Source organism: Podarcis bocagei (genome assembly GCF_964188305.1).
Source record: "Podarcis bocagei genome assembly, chromosome: 12".
NCBI classification, from domain to species: Eukaryota; Metazoa; Chordata; class Lepidosauria; order Squamata; family Lacertidae; genus Podarcis; species Podarcis bocagei.
Window position 1 is genome coordinate 55164209 of NC_138137.1, and position 20007 is coordinate 55184215.

At 48.5% G+C, this 20007-nt stretch overlaps 1 protein-coding gene across 1 annotated transcript; it reads right to left on the bottom strand.

Moving 5' to 3' along the window:
• Positions 1–1875: 1875 nt before the first annotated feature.
• KLHL40 (kelch like family member 40) lies at positions 1876–15154 on the bottom strand. Its single transcript, XM_081163677.1, has 6 exons — positions 13836–15154; positions 11458–11618; positions 9330–9437; positions 6888–7073; positions 5980–6126; positions 1876–2127 (listed from the first exon to the last, which is right to left on the bottom strand). The coding sequence occupies exons 1-6, from the start codon at positions 14988–14990 to the stop codon at positions 2016–2018; spliced, it is 1869 nt and encodes a 622-aa protein (XP_081019803.1). The 5' UTR covers positions 14991–15154; the 3' UTR covers positions 1876–2015.
• Between the last annotated feature and the right edge of the window lie 4853 nt (positions 15155–20007).

The following is a 20007-nucleotide window of genomic DNA, read 5'->3' on the forward strand; positions in this document are numbered from 1 at the left end:
CCTTTTATTTAAAATGCATCTCCGGGTTATTTGTAAAGGTACAGGTAAAGGGACCCCTGACCATTAGGTCCAGTCATGACCGACTCTGGGGTTGCGACGCTCATCTCGCTTTACTGGCCGAGGGAGCCAGCGTACAGCTTCCGGGTCATGTGGCCAGCATGACTAAGCTGCTTCTGGCGAATCATAGCAGTGCATGGAAACGCTGTTTACCTTCCCACCGGAGTGGTACCTATTTATCTACTTGCACTTTGACGTGCTTTCGAACTGCTAGGTTGGCCGGAGCAGGGACTGAGCAACGGGAGATCACCCCGTCGCGGGGATTCGAACCGCCGACCTTCTGATCGGCAAGTCCTAGGCTCTGTGGTTTAACCCACAGCACCACCCATGTCCCAATGGGTTATTTGTGGGGCATAGGAATTCATGCATATATATTTTTCAATATATTGTCCGGCCCCCCACAAGGTCTGAGGGACAGTGGACCAGCCCCCTGCTTAAAAAGTTTGCTGACCCCTGGTCAAGAGGGCCTGTGCCTTCTCATTTCCAGAACATCTTCAGATTGTTCCATCTTCCCTGGGCTACCAGACAAAAAGCTGCAGAGCTGGAGGGGGCCCTGGGGGGACCCTGGAGCTGGTGGGGTGATGGGCAGGGCAGCTAGTAGGAGGCAGAACCAAAGAATCAATGGGGGCGCAGAAAACTTGTTCCCTTCTTCCTCTCTTGCAAAGACACAGTGGGCACTTAAGCAAGCGTCAGGCGCAAGCGTCAGATACTGCCACGACCAGCCACTGAGCCAGGTAAGTCAACTACAGATTTCGGATTCATCGACATAAAATACCTAGATATAGGTAAAGGTAAAGGGACCCCTGACCTTCAGGTCCAGTCGTAGCCGACTCTGGGGTGGCGGCACTCATCTCGCTTTATTGGCCGAGGGAGCCAGCGTACAGCTTCTGGGTCATGTGGCCAGCATGACTAAGCCGCTTCTGGCGAACCAGAGCAACGCACAGAAACGCCGTTTACCTTCCCGCCGGAGTGGTACCTATTTATCTACGTGCGCTTTGTGCTTTCAAACTGCTAGGTTGGCAGGAGCAGGGATCGAGCAACGGGAGCTCACCCCGTCGCGGGGATTTGAACCGCTGACCTTCTGATTGGCAAGCCCTAGGCTCTGTGGTTTAACCCACCCACCACCTGAGGTCCCCCCCCCCGTCCATCTGTCTGGGTAGAAGCAGAAAAGACTCCAGGGAGCCCCTCAGTAATAGGAAATTGGTGATTATGTATTCAGGGTACAGAGAACAGCTGGGCTATGTAGCTTTGGGTTTCAGCAAGATTTCAAGGTCTCACCTGCCTTCCCTGTGCGACTCGCCTGGTGTAGTGGTTAAGAGCGATAGATTCGTAATCTGGTGAACCGGATTCTCTTCCCCACTCCTCCACTTGCAGCTGCTGGGTGACCTTGGGCTAGTCACACTTCTCTGAAGTCTCTCAGCCCCACTCACCTCACAGAGTGTTTGTTGTGGGGGAGGAAGGGAAAGGAGAATGTTAGCCGCTTTGAGACTCCTTCGGGTAGTGATAAAGCGGGATATCAAATCCAAACTCCTCCTCCTCCTCTTCTTCTTCTCCTTCTCCTTCTCCTCCTCCTCCTCCTCCTCCTCCTCCTCCTCTGTAGCTGCTGCTCCCTCCCAGGTCAGTAGATAAAAGAGGGTGAAGTTGCTGTGATAAGATTTAGGGAACTGCCCACCAACTCCTGCCCAACTTGATTGGATGCCTGCTTGCACAAATTTCCTTCCACAAATTTCTTGCACAAATGCCAGCCCGTCTTACGGCTTTTCATTATCCCAGTGCTCATTAGCGAAACCGAGTAAATAAGACAGGAAGCAGCAAATGTAACCGTTTTTCAAAATGTTTTACCTAACCAAAAAAAGTGACACTCATCAAAACTGACTTACAAAAGAAAGAGAATTTGGGGAGGCAGGGAGAGAAAGAGATCTTGGTAGCAGGAAGTTAAAAGTGATGTTGGGATGCAATCACATTTTTGTTAATCGCAGAACGTTGAGCCGCACGGGCAGAAAGGTCGCACCTGAGGCGTACTGGATCTCTCGGAGAACACCTTCCCACTTCTTCCCTTCTTCGTCGTACCTGGAAAAGTCAGGAACAGAACTGGATGAGACCAAGATGGGGGGAATGGACCTACAGTTCTTATATCGACTGGCGTAAAATGCACAGGCGCCAGAACGTTTGTTTACTGATTTTCATAAAATCTTATGCACGTGATTCCTTGATTTTAAAGGAAAAGGGGGAGGGGGACGCTCAAAGTTCTTTACAAAAAAGATAAAACAAAGCCAATGCAATTCTGGGCTACATCAATAGGAGTATAGCATCTAGATCAAGGGAAGTAATAGTGCCACTGTATTCTGCTCTGGTCAGAGCTCACCTGGAGTACTGTGTCCAGTTCTGAGCACCACAGGTCAAGAAGGACACTGACAAACTGGAACATGTCCAGAGGAGGGCAACCAAAATGGTCAAAGGCCTGGAAACGATGCCTTATGAGGAACGGCTAAGGGAGCTGGGCATGTTTAGCCTGGAGAAGAGGAGGTTAAGGGGTGATATGATAGCCATGTTCAAATATATAAAAGGATGTCATATAGAGGAGGGAGAAAGGTTGTTTTCTGCTGCTCCAGAGAAGCGGACACGGAGCAATGGATCCAAACTACAAGAAAGAAGATTCCACCTAAACATTAGGAAGAACTTCCTGACAGTAAGAGCTGTTTGACAGTGGAATTTGCTGCCAAGGAGTGTGGTGGAGTCTCCTATTTTGGAGGTCTTTAAGCAGAGGCTTGACAACCATATGTCAGGAGTGTTCTGATGGTGTTTCCTGCTTGGCAGGGGGTTGGACTCGATGGCCCTTGTGGTCTCTTCCAACTCTATTATTCTGTGATTCTATGATTCTATGATTCTATAAAATCCAGAAAAATCCACAACCGTACTTGAAGACATTCAAAAGTTAAAACACTGGAACTAAACTTGCCTCGGCTTTCTAAGCACCTGGGTAAGGTAAAGGTAAAGGGACCCCTGACCATTAGGTCCAGTCGTGGCCGACTCTGGGGTTGCAGCGCTCATCTCGCTTTATTGGCCGAGGGAGCCGGCGTACAGCTTCTGGGTCATGTGGCCAGCATGACTAAGCTGCTTCTGGTGAACCAGAGCAGCGCACAGAAACGACATTTACCTATTTATCTACTTGCACTTTGACGTGCTTTCGAGCTGCTAGGTGGGCAGGAGCAGGGACCGAGCAACGGGAGCTCACCCCGTCGCGCAAGTCCTAGGCTCTGTGGTTTAATCCACAGCGCCACCCGCGTCCCTTTTAAGCACCTGGGTTATTATTGTTGCTGTTGTTGTTGTTTAGTCATGTCTGACTCTTCGTGACCCCGTGGACCAGAGCACGCCAGGCACTACTGTCTTACACTGCCTGGGTAAGCTTGTCTAAACAGGGATTGTTTTAGCAGGAGCCAAAAAGTGCAGCGACAGAGCCTGCTTGATATCACAAGGCAGGGAGTTCCCAAGTTCCACGCTAAAGTTCTATTACATCGAAATGTTCTTTTAACTCCCTCCCTCCATGTTTTAGATAGATTTTGTTTTTTGAAATGTATTGGGACCAGTGCTTTTTTAATTTGTGCATCACTGATCTGGAGAAAGGATGTAAGACCGTGGGGTTCTCTGTTCTGCCCGGCATTCACTCCATGCAGCACTGATCCCATCACACTGCTGCTCGCCTGCCACTCAAAACTGCATTATTGTTCTCTTTGGTGGAATTATGCAATTTGCATAATAGCATAAATTATGTTGCCGTTTAGATTCTTCCACCCCATTTGCAAAGGAAACACAGTGCAGGTGTGGGAGGGGGATGCAATTAGTTATGTATCATTTGCAGCCTGATACTCTAAATAAAAAAACTCCTTCCAGTAGCACTTTAGAGACCAGCTAAGTTAGTTATTGGTATGAGCTTTCGTGTGCATGCACACTTCTTCAGATACCGGATTCTTCAGCTCATACCTAAATTGATTTTTGATTTTATTGTTATAAACGCCTTACACCGTATTTTATGCTGGGTTTTTTGTAGCATCAATTTAAGTGTTTTAAATTAGTGTTTTAAATTAGTTGTTAGCCGCCCTGAGCCCAGTTTCTTGAACTGGGAAGAGCGGGGTATACATAAAATATTATTATTATTATTATTATTATTATTATTATTATTATTATTATTATTATACCAATAACTAATTTAGTTGGTCTCTAAGGTGCTACTGGAAGGAGTTTTTTTATTTTGTTTCGACTATGACAGACCAACACGGCTACCTCCCTGTAACTTGGAATACTCTGACAGCCCAAATCTGCCATGAAGTAGCTAAGTTTTCAGGCAACCCCAAATGCTAGCGAGCCGAGATAACAGGGTCAGTCTCGACGGCTCCAAAAAGAGCTCTCCAAATGGGGAGATGGTTGATGCAGCGGCAAAGGAGGGCCGCACTATAAAAATCAATGATCCACGTTGGGGCAAAACCAAGGACTCCCACATAAAGCTGCACAAAATTAATCTGTGGAACTCCTTGCCACAAGATGGCCAAGGTGGCTGTAAAAGGGGGCTGAGCGCTTCCATGGAGAAGGGTGTGTGTGTGTGTGTTTCTATCAATGGCAACTCATCATCATGGCTCTGTGGCATCTACTGTTCAGAGCTAGTAGGGATAGCTCAGTTGGTTAGAGCGTGGTGCTAATAGCGGCAAGGTTGCAGGTTCGATCCCTGTATGGGGCAGCTGAATATTCCTGCGTTGGAGTGGGTTGGGCTAGATGATCCTCAGGGTCCCTTCCGACTCCACAATTCTATGGTTCTATGTAGCACAGCTAAAAGTCATCATCTGGTATAATAGGCACTCTCATAATAATAATGATAATAATAATGATAATAATGATAATGATGATAATAATAATAATAATAATAATAATAATAATAATAATAATAATAATAATAATAATAATTTATTTGTACCCCGCCCATCTGGCTGGGTTTCCCCAGCCACTCTGGGCGGCTTCCAACAAAGATGAAAAATACACTAAAATGTCACATATTAAAAACTTCCCTGAACAGGGCTGCCTTCAGATGTCTTCTGAATGTCAGGTAGTTGTTTATCGCTTTGACATCTGCTGGGAGGGCGTTCCACAGGGCGGGTGCCACTACCGAGAAGGCCCTCTGCCTGGTTCCCTGTAACTTGGCCTCTCGCAGTGAGGGAACCGCCAGAAGGCCCTCAGACCTGGACCTCAGTGTCCGGGCAGAACGATGGGGGTGGAGACGCTCCTTCAGATATACTGGACCAAGGCCGTTTAGGGCTTTAAAGGTCAGCACCAACACTTTGAATTGTGCTCGGAAACATACTGGGAGCCAATGTAGGTCTTTCAAGACCAGTGTTATATGGTCTCGGCAGCCGCTCCCAGTCACCAGTCTAGCTGCCGCATTCTGGAGTAGTTTCCGGGTCACCTTCAAAGGTAGCCCCACGTAAAGCGCATTGCAATAGTTCAAGCGGGAGATAACCAGAGCATGCACCACTCTGGCGAGACAGTCTGCAGGCAGATAGGGTCTCAGCCTACGTACCAGATGGAGCTGGTAAACAGCTGCCCTGGATACAGAATTGACCTGTGCCTCCATGGACAGCTGTGAGTCCAAAATGACTCCCAGGCTACACACCTGGTCCTTCAGGGGCACAGTTACCCCATTCAGGACCAGGGAATCCTCCACACCTGCCCGCCTCCTGTCCCCCCAAAACAGTACTTCTGTCTTGTCAGGATTCAACCTCAATCTGTTAGCCGCCATCCATCCTCCAACCGCCTCCAGACCCTCACCCACAGAAACCCACAATCACAACAAAACACCTTTAATAAATGAGAAATCTCCCATTTGCTTCCTTCCCATGAATGCCAGCGAGGCTGAACCATGTCGGCACGTCTTACCTCCAAACGTCATTGAGCTCTGTTGGCACCAGTTCCCCCGACTCTGTCTCCACGGTGGCAAAGCCTCCAATCAGGTAGAGAGTACCTGTCAAGCTGACCAGGCTGACCGAGCTGCGCTCCTGGGGGAATTCCGGGAAGGTTTCCCACCTGACATAGCACAGAAAACCAGATGAGCGTGAGGATGCAGACCTCTCTGCCTGCATGTTCCCTGGCTGACATCCCTATATGCATAAGAGCACTAGATATGGGGCATGCAATGGGGCACAAGTACAAAGCAATGGGCACCAAACTCCTACTACCCCTCTGGTCCAGATTCCTTCCATCGAGACTCTCCACTGGACAGGGAATTCTGGGTGGGATTGAACTATCCTGTCTAGTCCTAATGCAGAGGTACCTGGCCAAAGGTTTGTATACCTGCTGCATCTCTGTGTGAGTAGTTGCGCAGAACAGGCCTCTTTCTATCTGTAAGCATCACACAGATCAGTGACTCACGCAGAGTGCAACGGGGAACCTCCTCTGTCTGATAATTCTGATTCTGGCACAATTTGCAAATAAGCTTCTGCAGCACAGGAATTTTAGTGGTGGTGGTGAGAAATGTGCTTCGGGGTTCAATAGTTCTGGGAAGTCCTGGTCAGGAGGGGAGGATTTGAACCAAAAGATTTAAATTGCAAGAAAAGAGATTCCAGCTAAACATTAGGAAACACTTCCTGAGGGTTAAGAACGATTCAACAGTGGAACAAACTTAACTCGGAAGGCTGGTGGACTCTCCTGCATTGGAGGTTTATAAACAGAGATTGGATGGGATTCTTGAGCTGTGATTCCTGCATTGCAGGGGGTTGGTCTAGATGACCGTTGGGGTCCCTTCCAACAATTCTGTGATTCTGTGTGCTTCCAGGCAAGGCACTTACTTATTGGCTGCAATGTCATACACTTCCACCGAGCTGGTCAAGCCGGAATCGGTCACTCCAGCCACCACATAAATTTTCCCGTTGTGTATTGTCGTCCCGAACAGTGATCGTGCTGTTTTCATGGGAGCCAATTCCTTCCACTCAAACTTCTTTGGGTTGTAGACAAGGAGTGTGTTCAGGCACTTCCTGGCGTAGAAAGGGCAGGGGTGAGGTTTGTTTAGTTTATTTAAAGTTTTTATAATCCCACCTCTCTCCCAAACTGAGGTTCAAGGCTGTTTACGACGTTTAAAAACAACATTATAAAATAAAGGTAAAGGTAAAGGTACCCCTGACCATTAGGTCCAGTTGCGGACGACTCTGATGTTACGGCGCTCATCTTGCTCTATGGGCCGAGGGAGCCGGCGTTTGTCCGCAGACAGTTTCCGGGTCATGTGGCCAGCATGACTAAGCCGCTTCTGGTGAACCAGAGCAGCGCACGGAAACGCCGTTTACCTTCCCGCCGGAGCGGTACCTATTTATCTACTTGCACTTTGACGTGCTTTCGAACTGCTAGGTTGGCAGGAGCAGGGACCGAGCAACGGGAGCTCACCCCGTCACAGGGATTCGAACCGCCGACCTTCTGATCAGCAACTCCTAGGCTCTGTGGTTTAACCCACAGCGCCACCCGTGTCCCTAACATTATAAAATACAGAGCAGTAAAAACAAACTGTTGAAAAGCAATAGTTAAAATGCTCCAAAACACATTTGGAACCAGTGATGAAAATGCAGGCTTCCCTGAGAGCAGCCCAGTGGTCAGAACCATCTTTCAGCTGAGTTTCCAAAGGCCTGTCTGAACAGGGAGGTCTTAGTCTAGGGCTTGCTGATCAGAAGGTCAGCGGTTCGAATCCTTGTGATGGAGTGAGCTCCCGTTGCTTGGTCCCTGCTCCTGCCAACCTAGCAGTTTGAAAGCACGTCAAAAGTGCAAGTAGATAAATAGGTACCGCTCTGGTGGGAAGGTAAACAGCGTTTCCATGCGCTGCTCTGGTTCGCCAGAAGTGGCTTAGTCATGCTAGCCACATGACCCGGAAGCTGTACGCCAGCTCCCTCGGTCAATAAAGTGAGATGAGTGCCGCAACCCCAGAGTCTTCAGCGACCGGACCTAATGGTCAGGGGTCCCTTTACCTTTACCTAGTCTGCTGGCAGAGGGAGGACAAGGAGGGAGCCAGTCTTAACGTCTCTGGGGAGCAAATTCCACTATATGGGAGCAGCCACAGAAAAGGCTCTCTCTTCTGGTCACCACTGGCTGTGCTTCTGATAGTGAATGGACCGAGACAAGGTGCAGCACAACCGGACACCGTCATCTGCCGCAGCTGCAACAAAACAGGTCTCTCCCATATCGGTCTCTATAGCCACAGCAGGCGCTGTAACTCTCCCAACAATTTGACTGCACCCTCAAAGGCTCACTCCTCCATTGTCTCCCGAGACAGATGGATGGCAGCCAACCAACCAGATGTGAACAGCTCTTGTGTCAAATTCAGTGTCATTTTTCTTGAAAAAGAGGTGCCAGAACTCAACATGAACACTGAAATATACTTGGAGTCGAGTGCGAATTTCATGCTCTTTATTCAGTCCGTAGTTGCAATGAATGAAGGTAAAGGTACCCCTGCCCGAAGGCCAGTCGTGTCCGACTCTAGGGTTGTGCGCCCATCTCACTCTATAGGCCGGGGGCCAGCGCTGTCTGGAGACACTTCTGGGTCACGTGGCCAGTGTGACGAAGCTGGTCTGGCGAGCTGGCACCAGAGCAGCACATGGAAACGCCGTTTACCTTCCCGCTAGAAAGCGGTACCTATTTATCTACTTGCACTTTATGGGTGCTTTCGATCTGCTAGGTGGGCAGGAGCTGGGACCGAACGACGGGAGCTCACCCCACCACGGGGATTTGCAATGAATGAAACTTTCCCCCAAACGTCTAGCTATATATACATTATTTACACAATGGGCCCCGCGTGATTGGCTAATTCTGGGCTGCTCCTGTAGGCCAATCAGGTTTCTGATTCACTTCCACCTGGAGCTGGATTGGGTGGCTCCTGCGGACCAATCAGACTGCTGCATTCTGCATCCTATTTTTCTAGGATTCAGCTCAGTACATAACAAACGCGCCTAAGATTTCAGATTAAAACTGCAGAGTGGAAGGAAAGGAAGACCTTTTTCAGCTTCCAGCTACTCTCTGAAGACTGGAGAAGAGACCCTCTTAAGAATATTAGGGGGCGGGGGGAGGACTACTAGAGCATGTGAAAAATGAACATAATATTTTAGCTGCCGTTCATTCAGTTTCAGCTTTGTATTATTGTTATTTTTTAAAATTGTGCCTAGACATTCCATTGTTGCGCCCATAACCTCGGTTTAAGGTGCCATTTAGCTCCTAGCTTTCATATATTTGTTTCTAACACTGCTCTCACTTACTTGTCATTTCCTTTGCCTCCGATGGCATAGATGAGGTCATTCTGGGATACCACACTGTGGCCATAGACTGGGTAAGGAAGGTTGTCCGCTTCTCCCCATTTAAAGGACCTGGTGGACAGAAGAATGATATTATTTCAGGCAGCCTTCAGCTTTCTTCCCAGGCCCCCAGGCCGTATGAAAAGAACATCCAGAAATGCGTTGCGTTAGGGGGAATCGCTGGGCAAAAATGGTATTTTATACAAAAAATGTATATTACTCCAAAAAAACTGCATATAAATGTGCCCATTAGGAGAACACGCTGATGAATTTTCTTTAAAAAAAAGATCTGCAAACTAACATCGAGAACTGAAGAAAAGGAGACACTGAGGGAATTCTGACATATTTGCTTCTTTGTCCTCCCAGGAAAATGGCTCTAGGATTGCTCCCCTTCACCCCTCTTTTCTGCATTTCTTTGCTCCTTTCACAGCAGCATACTAAAATCTCTCCCCACTTCCATGAATGTCTTTTAGGCACCAAGCAAATATCTCCCTGTTTCCCCAGGCTTTTAACCTCAGACGTGCTTAAAAAAATATATCAAAAAATCTATTGCAATCGTTTCTACTGCTGCCTTTTGCTGTGATTAACTATTTTAACGGATGGCTTCTGTATCTATTTTCTGCGCAATCCGAATTCTCTGGGTGGCTCACAAGGAACAAATTAAATGCAGACATAGTATAGAACAATAAAAGCGGCGACACAATTAAAGCATAATTATAAAGTAAGTTATGGGTTGTTGTCTGCTGCTGCAAACTACCCAGACGTTGTTTTGTTTTTAATGTTTGTGTGTTATGGAAATGTTTTAAATAAATAAAGACACTAATCCCAGGGGTGACAAATTATTACCCCGAGGCCCTTGTTGATTTTGACAGGCACAACTGAGGCCGATTTGATCTCCATTTTCATATAATCATAGAATTGTAGAGTAGGAATTGACTCTGAGGGTCATAGTTCAACCCCTTGCGATGCAAAATCTCAACTAAAGCATCCTTGACAGATGGCCATCCATTAAAAAGGTCCAAGATTCACCACCTCCCTAGGGAGACTGTTCCACTGTTGAACAGCTCTCACTACCAAAACGTTCTTCCTAATGTTTAGACGGAATCTCCTTTCTCGTAACTTGAATCCATTGGTTCGGGTCCTAGCCTCCAGAGCAGGAGAAAACAAGCTCCATTTGAAAGCCCTTGAGATATTTGAAGATGGCTCTCATATCTCCTCTCAGTCTCCTCTTTTCTAGGCTAAACATGCCCAACTCCCTCAACCGTTCCTCATAAGGCCCTTGGTTATCTTGGTTGCACACCTTGCAGCTTGTCAACACCCTCCAACCCACAGTTTTGCCTGTCAAAATTTGAACAATGGCCTCAGGGTCATAATGTGGACTGCCCCTCGTCCAAAATCTGCTTCGGAGTCTGTATTGGCTGGCTCATGTTTTAGGCCCAAGTCTGAAACCAACGACTAGAAAAAAAGCAGCTAAAAAAGCCAATGCAATTCTGGGCTGCATCAATAGGAGTATAGCATCTAGATCAAGGGAAGTAATAGTGCCACTGTATTCTGCTCTGGTCAGACCTCACCTGGAGTACTGTGTCCAGTTCTGGGCACCCCAGTTCAAGAAGGACACTGACAAACTGGAACGTGTCCAGAGGAGGGCAACCAAAATGGTCCAAGGCCTGGAAACGATGCCTTATGAGGAACGGCTAAGGGAGCTGGGCATGTTTAGCCTGGAGAAGAGGAGGTTAAGGGGTGATATGATAGCCATGTTCAAATATATAAAAGGATGTCACATAGAGGAGGGAGAAAGGTTGTTTTCTGCTGCTCCAGAGAAGCGGACACGGAGCAATGGCTCCAAACTACAAGAAAGAAGATTCCACCTAAACATTAGGAAGAACTTCCTGACAGTAAGAGCTGTTCGACAGTGGAATTTGCTGCCAAGGAGTGTGGTGGAGTCTCCTCCTTTGGAGGTCTTTAAGCAGAGGCTTGACAACCATATGTCAGGAGTGCTCTGATGGTGTTTCCTGCTTGGCAGGGGGTTGGACTCGATGGCCCTTGTGGTCTCTTCCAACTCTATGATTCTATGACTTTGTTTTGCACTCACAGCCGATCGTAGCACAGGACTGAGTCCAGGGTTTCTTCTCCTTCCTTCAGCTCTTTTCCACCAACCACAAAGATGGAGTTTTCAGCCTCGCCGAGGCCAAACAGGCAGCGCGGAGACGGCAGGGGAGGCATCCCGAGCCAGTCTGAGTCCAAGTGGTCATACTGCAGAGAAGCGATAAGGCAGAGAAGCATCAGGGCAGAGCTGAGGACCACAGTCCCACCTGCACAACTTTCTGAGGGCCGCAGGGCCAGAGGCAAAACCAGCTTGTTTCTTCTGCGCACCCCTTTATCCTCCGTCCAGGAAGCCCAGAGGTTCCATCAGAGATTGAGGACATTTTCCAGCCAGGCCAAAGCACTCAAGTCCAAAAGGTCTGATAGAAAGGCCTGGAAGGTCACATTTGGACCCTGGGCCTGAAGTCTCCCACTCCTGTTATACAGGAAGAAGAAGACTCCAAAGAGCGTGGACCTTTATCATACCCCTCAGCCATCTAGATTTGAGCAGGACATCTTGGAATTACAGAAGCCAACCTTTGCTTCTGACTGGATCCCAGAATGTCCTGTTTTTTGGCCTCTCGCTCTCACCCAAGTCAACTGACTCCCGCAAGGTAAAGGTAAAGGGACCCCTGACCAGTAGGTCCAGTCGTGGCCGACTCTGGGGTTGCGGTGCTCATCTCGCGTTATTGGCTGAGGGAGCCGGCGTACAGCTTCCAGGTCATGTGGCCAGCATGACAAAGCCGCTTCTGGCGAACCAGAGCAGCACACGGAAACACCGTTTACCTTCCCACCAGAGTGGTACCTATTTATCTACTTGCACTTTTGGCGTGCTTTCGAACTGCTAGGTTGGCAGGAGCTGGGACTGAGCAATGGGCGCTCACCCCGTCGCGGGGATTTGAACCGCCGACCTTCTGATCGGCAAGCCTTAGGCTCTGTGGTTTAACCCACAGCGCCACCCGACTCCCGCAAGAGTTTGGGCCAAAAAAACAAGCATCCCAATTTTGATCAGTTGGAGTTGATGCTGTATAGATTTATTCAGAAGTACATCACACTGCATTGAGCAGGGTTTACGCTCACCCTGCTGCTAGGGTTTTTAGGACTGAGATATAGCTTTGGTTGTGGTTGGGCAGTAGAACGATGGAGTTGACAGGTCCCCCAGAGGTTATCTGGCCCAATGCCACTGGATCTACAATGCAGGATGCAGCTGCAGCCTCCCCAATAGAGAACCATCCAGCCTCTGCTTCTATACCTTCAGGGGACAAGGAAAGCCTCTTCCACAGTTCAACAAATCTCATCATTTGGATCTTCCTCTGAATGCAGGGGCGAGAAACTTGTAGCCTTCCAGATGTGTCTGGACTCTAGCTCCCATCACTCCGGACTAGTATCCTTGGTGTCTGGGGCTGATGGGAAACAGAGTCCAACCGCATTTGCCATTTCCACCCATCGGTTCTAGTCCTGCCCTCTGGAACAATGGAGAACTAGGCCATGTTTACACCCTGCTCTCAAAGCACTATACTATTTTAAACAGTCATAAAAAGGTAAAGGGACCCCTGACCTTTAGGTCCAGTTGTGGCCGACTCTGGGGTTGCGGTGCTCATCTCGCTTTATTGGCCGAGGGAGCCGGCGTACATCTTCCAGGTCATGTGGCCAGCATGACTAAACCGCTTCTGGCGAGCCAGAGCAGCACATGGAAAAGCTGTTTACCTTCCCGCCAAAGCGGTACCTATTTATCTACTTGCACTTTTGACGTCCTTTTGAACTGCTAGGTTGGCAGGAGCAGGGACTGAGCAGCGGGAGCTCACCCCGTCGCGGGGATTTGAACCGCTGACCTTCTGATCAGCAAGCCCTAAGCTCTGTGGTTCAACCCACAGCGCCACCCACGTCCCTCTTTAAACAGTCATAGCTTCCTGCAAAGAATTTTCGGCACAGTAGTTCGCTAAGCATGCTGAGAGTTGCTAAGAGACCTTCTCGGCTCCCAATATGTGACTGGAATACTCAGCAGAAGCACTTCATACTGCAAGTTTCTGTTGCAGGGCCCACTTGTGTTCGGCTAAAGGGGAAGCGGGACCCCTGGCTATGTGGATCTCCTGCCTCATCTAGCCAGACAACTGTTAGATTATGAACAAAGCAATAACTATCTAGGTAATGCAATATAAGGTGATGCAATGCCATTGTTCTGAACTTGCCACCATCCCTGCTGAGCCACAAACTTAAAACAGGGTGTCAGGCCAGTTTGAACCAGTGCACATCTGAAACTGGACCTAAACCACCCTGGAGTCGGCTCCGCACTCCAAGGGGAATCTAGCACTGCATGACTCTTGGCCCAGGAGCAGGAAGCTGTGTACATCATTCAAAAGCCAGGAGGAAGAATACAACAAGTGGTACCTGCAAGAAATAGGAGTTCATGGGGTCCTCTTTATTGTCCTCGTTGTAGTAAATTCCACCTGCTATGAAGATCTGGTTCTCGCGGGTGACCAGGCTGACGTGATTCTTTGGGATCTGAGCAGAGACGGAGGCAAAATAGCACTCGTTGGCTCCCGGATCATAGGCCACTGCCCCAGAGTCACTGACCATGAAAATAAGGTCTTGTAGAAACATCCCAAAGCGCATTGTGTCGTTCAAGATCCCTGGGAGAGCCGCCTCCTCTTCCTCTTCCTCTCCTGCTTCTTGCTCTACCTCTCCGTTGATGACATTGTCGCCAGCTTTCTTCTCCCCCTTTTTCTTCCCTGTTGTCTTTCTCACCACCGTGAACTTCCCGTCATGGGCATCCTTGACCATCTGGACCTTCTTGAGGAGCTCTGGGCTGGACTTGACCAAGGCGTGCTTCTCCACATGGTCCTTGAAGTAAGCTTTGTCCATGAGTCGGAAGCGGATGCTCTCAAAGACCACCGGGAGCGCTTTCGCCCGGGCCTCGCGGTCCCTCGCGGTGGCCCACTTCATCACCACCTCGAAGACGGTCTCCTCCTTCTCTACGTTGAGCGAGTCGGTGGAGATGATGGCGATGAGCTCGTCGGGAGAGAGCTGGTTGAACTCCTCGTCCCGGGAGATGAGGGTGAAGCGGTCGCTTATGAAGTCCCTCGCCGCTATGGCTAGGCGTGCGCAGTCCAGCATCAAGCCCAGCCTGAAGATGGCCAGGCAGTTGCTGAGGCAAAGCCTCTTTTGAAGGAAGGAGACGCAGACGGTGAAGATGGAAGGTATCTGGAACATGTTAGCCACCGTGAAGATGTCCTGGACGTTCTGCTCGGTGATGTCCAGCTCCGAAGTGTAGATGTAGTGGAGAATCTTCCCCATGACTTCTGGGTCGACGTCCTCCAAGTCGATCTCCTTTTTCTTGCTTTCCTCCATGTCCGAGAGAAACATAGCCCTGAAGTAGGGGCTGCAGGCGGCGAGGACCAGGCGGTGGCACGGGAATTCTCTCCCTTTGACCTTCAAGACGCAGTCGAGGAACTTGTTGTGGTCTAGCATGTCTTTCAGACCATCCTGGAGGAGGGTTTGCTGGTAGAGACGCAACTCCTCAGCTTGTTCCATCGGCAAGGCCATGACTCCTGTCTCTTCCTCCTCCTAGGTCTTCTCTTCCCACTCCTTTGAACCCGTGAGTGTCCGAAGTCCCCCTTTTTTTGCTCCCAGATGGAGCTCAGAGAATATGAGATACTTGCTGCCAACGCAGCTGACTGTGTGGCTCAGTTTCCACAGCAAGAGGGGCTTTTTATATATAGCTACAGCATTACGGAGCTTAGGGAATCCATTCGGCAGCATATGTAAGCCGATCACCTTTTAATATGACAAACTGGCCTGCCGGGGAGGGGTGGCTGTTGTTGGCGGGTGGGGTGGCACGAGGGGGGCTGAGTAACAGCTGTAAGTGTAATTCTAGATCCATGGCAGACGCTTTCGTGATTCACTATCGGGGAAGCCTTTTCCTGAAGGACCTTCAGCAGAAAAGCTGGGGACCGGCTGCCTTAGGAACTGTGTGTGTGTGTGAGAAATAGATTCTGCCTCAGAGTGACTCAAAGTCCCTAAAATCAAGCTCAGGAGCCATGGGGATAGTCTTGACTGCACACACACACACACACACACACACACACACACACACACACACACCCATATCCCTGGTCTCCTTTGCTAAATCCGGAGCAAAGATTAATGCGCTAAAAATATACTGCAAAGTCAGAGTTGAGTAAACAGCAAATATATGCATCTGACGTTTGGTGCGAAAGAAGGAAATCCGTCCAAGTCACAAATGCCCCAGGGATGGTTTATCTGATTTGATTTATTGATTTATTCACATGTACATCGTTGTTTGAGCTGTGTTCCCTCAAGTGACCGGCTGTTCCATGGGCAGCCGTACGCAGGATTCGTTTCCTCGTCAGGAGCAAGTGCAGTTGTGTTATGGGGCCCTTGGCAACAAACTTTTTGTTTACAAGTGAACAGATGGGGAAATAGGCAAGCTGCTAGTCCCTAAGGTGAAGCCCACTATACCCATCACGCCAAGCCAGAAGCCTTTTAGCAGCCTGTTCCAGACAGCTTTGAACAGAGGCTGAGTTTCATTGTGTTCAAATTTCATTCCCCATCCTGCTCCTGGCTTCATATTTTCCCCATACTGAAATAATAAGCCCTATTCCTGGCATTTCCACCATAATAGCAGGACTTGACTGCTCGTTTTGTCGCTGGGAACAGCAACAAAATGTTGCAGTATGAAGCGCTTCTGCTTAGGATTCCGGTCAGCCAGCCACGCCCTGCCTCAGGATACTCCACTCCATAATAATAATTTATTATTTATACCCCGCCCATCTGGCTGGGCTTCCCCAGCCACTCTGGGCGGCTTCCAACAAAATATTAAAATACAGTAATGCATCAAACATTAAAAGCTTCCCTAAACAGGGCTGCCTTCAGATGTCTTTTAAAAGTCTGGTAGTTGTTCTCTTTGACATCTGGTGGGAGGGCGTTCCACAGGGCGGGTGCCACCACCAAGAACGCCCTCTGCCTGGTTTCCTGTAACTTGGCTTCTCACAGTGAGGGAACCACCAGAAGGCCCTCGGAGCTGGACCTCAGTGTCTGGGTAGAATGATGGGGGTGGAGATGCTCCTTCAGATTACCTGTCCCTCTTGCTTTTACACACCCTGCCCCCAAAATAGCCAGTCAGGATTCCCTTTATGTACTTCAGCAGACTTTGAGGGTACCCGCAAAGCTGCAGGTGTATCCCTCTTGCTTGTTGGTGGTACCATTTTGGACGCATAAGCACTGGCAATACCCTCTGTTTTCAGAAATATGTGGAATGATTGTTAGTGGCCAACTGACACTAAAGGATGAAAGTCCTGCTGGGACTATAATATTTATATTGCTTTGTCCCAAGCATTCACAGAGGCCTATATATAGCTTATTCAATATCCACTCAGGCATGGTGCTCGCTTGGGTCCTGGGGCCACATCCTGCTTCACCCAAACCTACCTCACAAGGCTGTTGTGAAGATCATGGGGAGGATGAACTCTCAGCGCTGCCTTGATTTCTGTAGAGCAAAGGCAAGATGCAAATTCAAGAATACCATAAAGATTTATGGATTTGAGAGTCTGAAATGCTGAAAATCCAGCCAAAATTTTAATGCTCGGGTAATACTGTTCCCAGCATCTTAAAAAGCAGAGACATCACCTTGCCAACAAAGGTCCATATAGTTAAAGCTATGGTTTCCCCAATAGTGATGTGTGGAAGTGAGAGCTGGACCATAAAGAAGGCTGATCGCTGAAGAATGGATGCTTTTGAATTCTGGTGCTGGAGGAGACTCTTGAGAGTCCCATGGACTGCAAGAAGATCAAACCTATCCATTCTGAAGGAAATCAGCCCTGAGTGCTCACTGGAAGGACAGATCCTGCAGCTGAGGCTCCAGTACTTTGGCCGCCTCATGAGAAGAGAAGACTCCCTGGAAAAGACCCTGATGTTGGGAAAGATGGAGGGCACAAGGAGAAGGGGACGGCAGAGGACGAGATGGGTGGACAGTGTTCTCGAAGCTACCAGGATGAGTTTGACCAAACTGTGGGAGGCAGTGGAAGACAGGAGTGCCTGGCGTGCTCTGGTCCAGGGGGTCACGAAGAGTCGGACACAACTAAACGACTAAACAACAACAATACCGTTCCACTAATAGCTTAGGATATCTTTCAGCTTTTATGGCGTTAATTAACGGGAAACTTTACTAGACATTTACATATTGCATGATGATGATGATGTGTAGTACAATATGCTGATGACACCCGTGTCGGTTTGGCAGTCAGAATTCAAGGCTGACAACTGACATGGTGGATAGCTAAATAAGATGGTTATTTTCAAAATCCCAGGTGCTTGGGGTTTGTTCGTTTTTTTAAAGCTGGATCTCAAAAGATGTTTTGCAAGGAAATTAAATATATGTACACACCTCCCTCAGACTTGGGCACATTATTTCAGTGGAGTGGGTTTGGGTGTCCTTGGCACAGAGTATTATTTATTTTATTGCATTTATATCTCACCTTTTTTCTCCAAAAGGGTTCTCCCCCTCCCCATTTAAACCCCACAACAGCCCTGTGAGGTAGATTAAGGCTGAGAGGCAGTGACTTGCCCTAATGTCGCCCAGCGAGCTTTGTGGCCAAGTGGGGATTTGAACCCTGTTCTCCCAGGTCCTAGTCCAACACTTTAACCACTGCACCACATTGGCTCTCAGTAAACAGATGCCCTGATTAGTCAAGTGTAGTCTGGGGCAACAGCTGGAATTCATAATCCAGCCTGTCCTCCCCTTGCCTTTTTTATTTTTTGGCAAACAAAGGGTTAGCAGGTCTTTCCAGAGCAGCACATTGTCTCGGCTCCAAGCCATGTTCTTAATCCTCTCTGTGGATTATATTTTCCCATCTGCATTAATTTGCCCCTTTGCAAGGGGACTTAACATCTGATGAGCTCTTTAATCTCTCAAATGTCCCTGTCACCCCATCAGCTGCAAAGGATGGCAAATTAATGTGTGAGATCCACACTGCACAGCCACGCGGGTGCGATGGGACTCCTTCATTCCTCTTTGTCGATTAACCACATTTCCATGCCATTTAGGGCCTTCTCGGTGGTGGCTTATCCTAGACTTTGGAACTCTCTGCCTAGAGAAACCAGACTGGCTCCCTCCTTGCTGTCTTTCTGCCACCTGGTGAAGAACTTCTTCCAACAGGCTTTTGGGAAGCAACTGCATTCAGTGAAAGGGCTGGCGCCATGTTGTTTTTATTACAATTGTCCATTTGATTCTATGAGTTCTTTTATATTTGTGTTCTGCATAGGTCTACCTTTGAAGGTGACCCAAAAATTACAACTAATTCAGACTGCGGCAGCTAGACTGGTGATTGGGAGTGGCTGCCGGGACCACATAACACCACTTCTGAAAGACCTACATTGGCTCCCAGTACGTTCCCAAGCACAAATCATTGTGTTGATGCTGACTTTTAAAGCCCTAAATGGCCTTGGCCCAGTATACCTGAAGGAGCGTTTCCACCCCCATCGTTCAGCCCAGACACTGAGATCCTCCTCAGAGGGCCTTCTGGCAGTTCCTTCACTGTGAGAAGTGAAGTAACAGGGAACCAGGCAGAGGGCCTTCTCAAAGGTGGCCCCCACCCTGTGGAACGCCAACCCATCAGATGTCAAGGAAATAATCAACTATCTGACTTTTCGAAGGCATCTGAAATCAGCCCTGTTTGTTGTTTAGTCATTTAGTCATGTCCGACTCTTCGTGACCCCATGGACCAGAGCACGCCAGGGACTCCTGTCCTCCACTGCCTCCCGCAGTTTGGTCAAACTCATGCTGGTAGCTTTGAGAACACTGTCCAACCATCTCGTCCTCTGTCGTCCCCTTCTCCTTGTGCCCTCCATCTTTCCCAGCATCAGGGTCTTTTCCAGGGCGTCTTCTCTTCTCATGAGATGGTCAAAGTATTGGAGCCTCAGCTTCAGGATCTGTCCTTCCAGTGAGCACTCAGGGCTGATTTCCTTCAGGATGGAGAGGTTTGACCTTCTTGCAGTCTATGGGACTCTCAAGAGTCTCCTCCAGCACCATTTAGGGAAGCTTTTAATGTCTGATCTTTTATGGTGTTTTTAATATTTTGTTGGAAGTCGCCCAGAGTGGCTGGGGAAACCCAGCCAGATGGGTGGGGTATAAATAATAAAGTATTATTATTATATGGTTTTAATTATATTAATGTTTAATTGTTTTTTATCATTGGTTCCCCTGCCCCTATGTTTTTAGCTGATCTGAAAGCTGCCTTGAGTCCCTGTCAGGGAAAAAGGGAAGGGAATAAATCAATAATAAAAAATAATGCAATACAGTGGTGCCCCGCAAGACGAATGCCTCGCAAGATGGAAAACTCGCTAGACGAAAGAGTTTTCTGTTTTGGAGGTGCTTCACAAAACGAATTTCCTATGGGCTTGCTTCGCAAGACGACAATGTCTTGCGAGTTCCTGCTGGTTTTTTTCCCCTCCCCTCCTTTTTCTAAGCCGCTAATAGCGCTAATCCGCTAATCCGTCAATGGGCTTGCTTCGCAAGACGAAAAAACCGCTAGACGAAGAGAAT

Bases quoted from the DNA above. Each gene is read 5' to 3' on its own strand.
- KLHL40 (XM_081163677.1), bottom strand. From the start codon at position 14,990: ATGGCCTTGCCGATGGAACAAGCTGAGGAGTTGCGTCTCTACCAGCAA. The intron at 6,127-6,887 runs GTAAGTGCCTTG...GTGCTATGTCAG, and splicing joins TATGACATTGCAGCCAATAA to GTGGGAAACCTTCCCGGAAT. The intron at 2,128-5,979 runs GTAAGACGTGCC...TGACTTTTCCAG, and splicing joins GAGCTCAATGACGTTTGGAG to GTACGACGAAGAAGGGAAGA.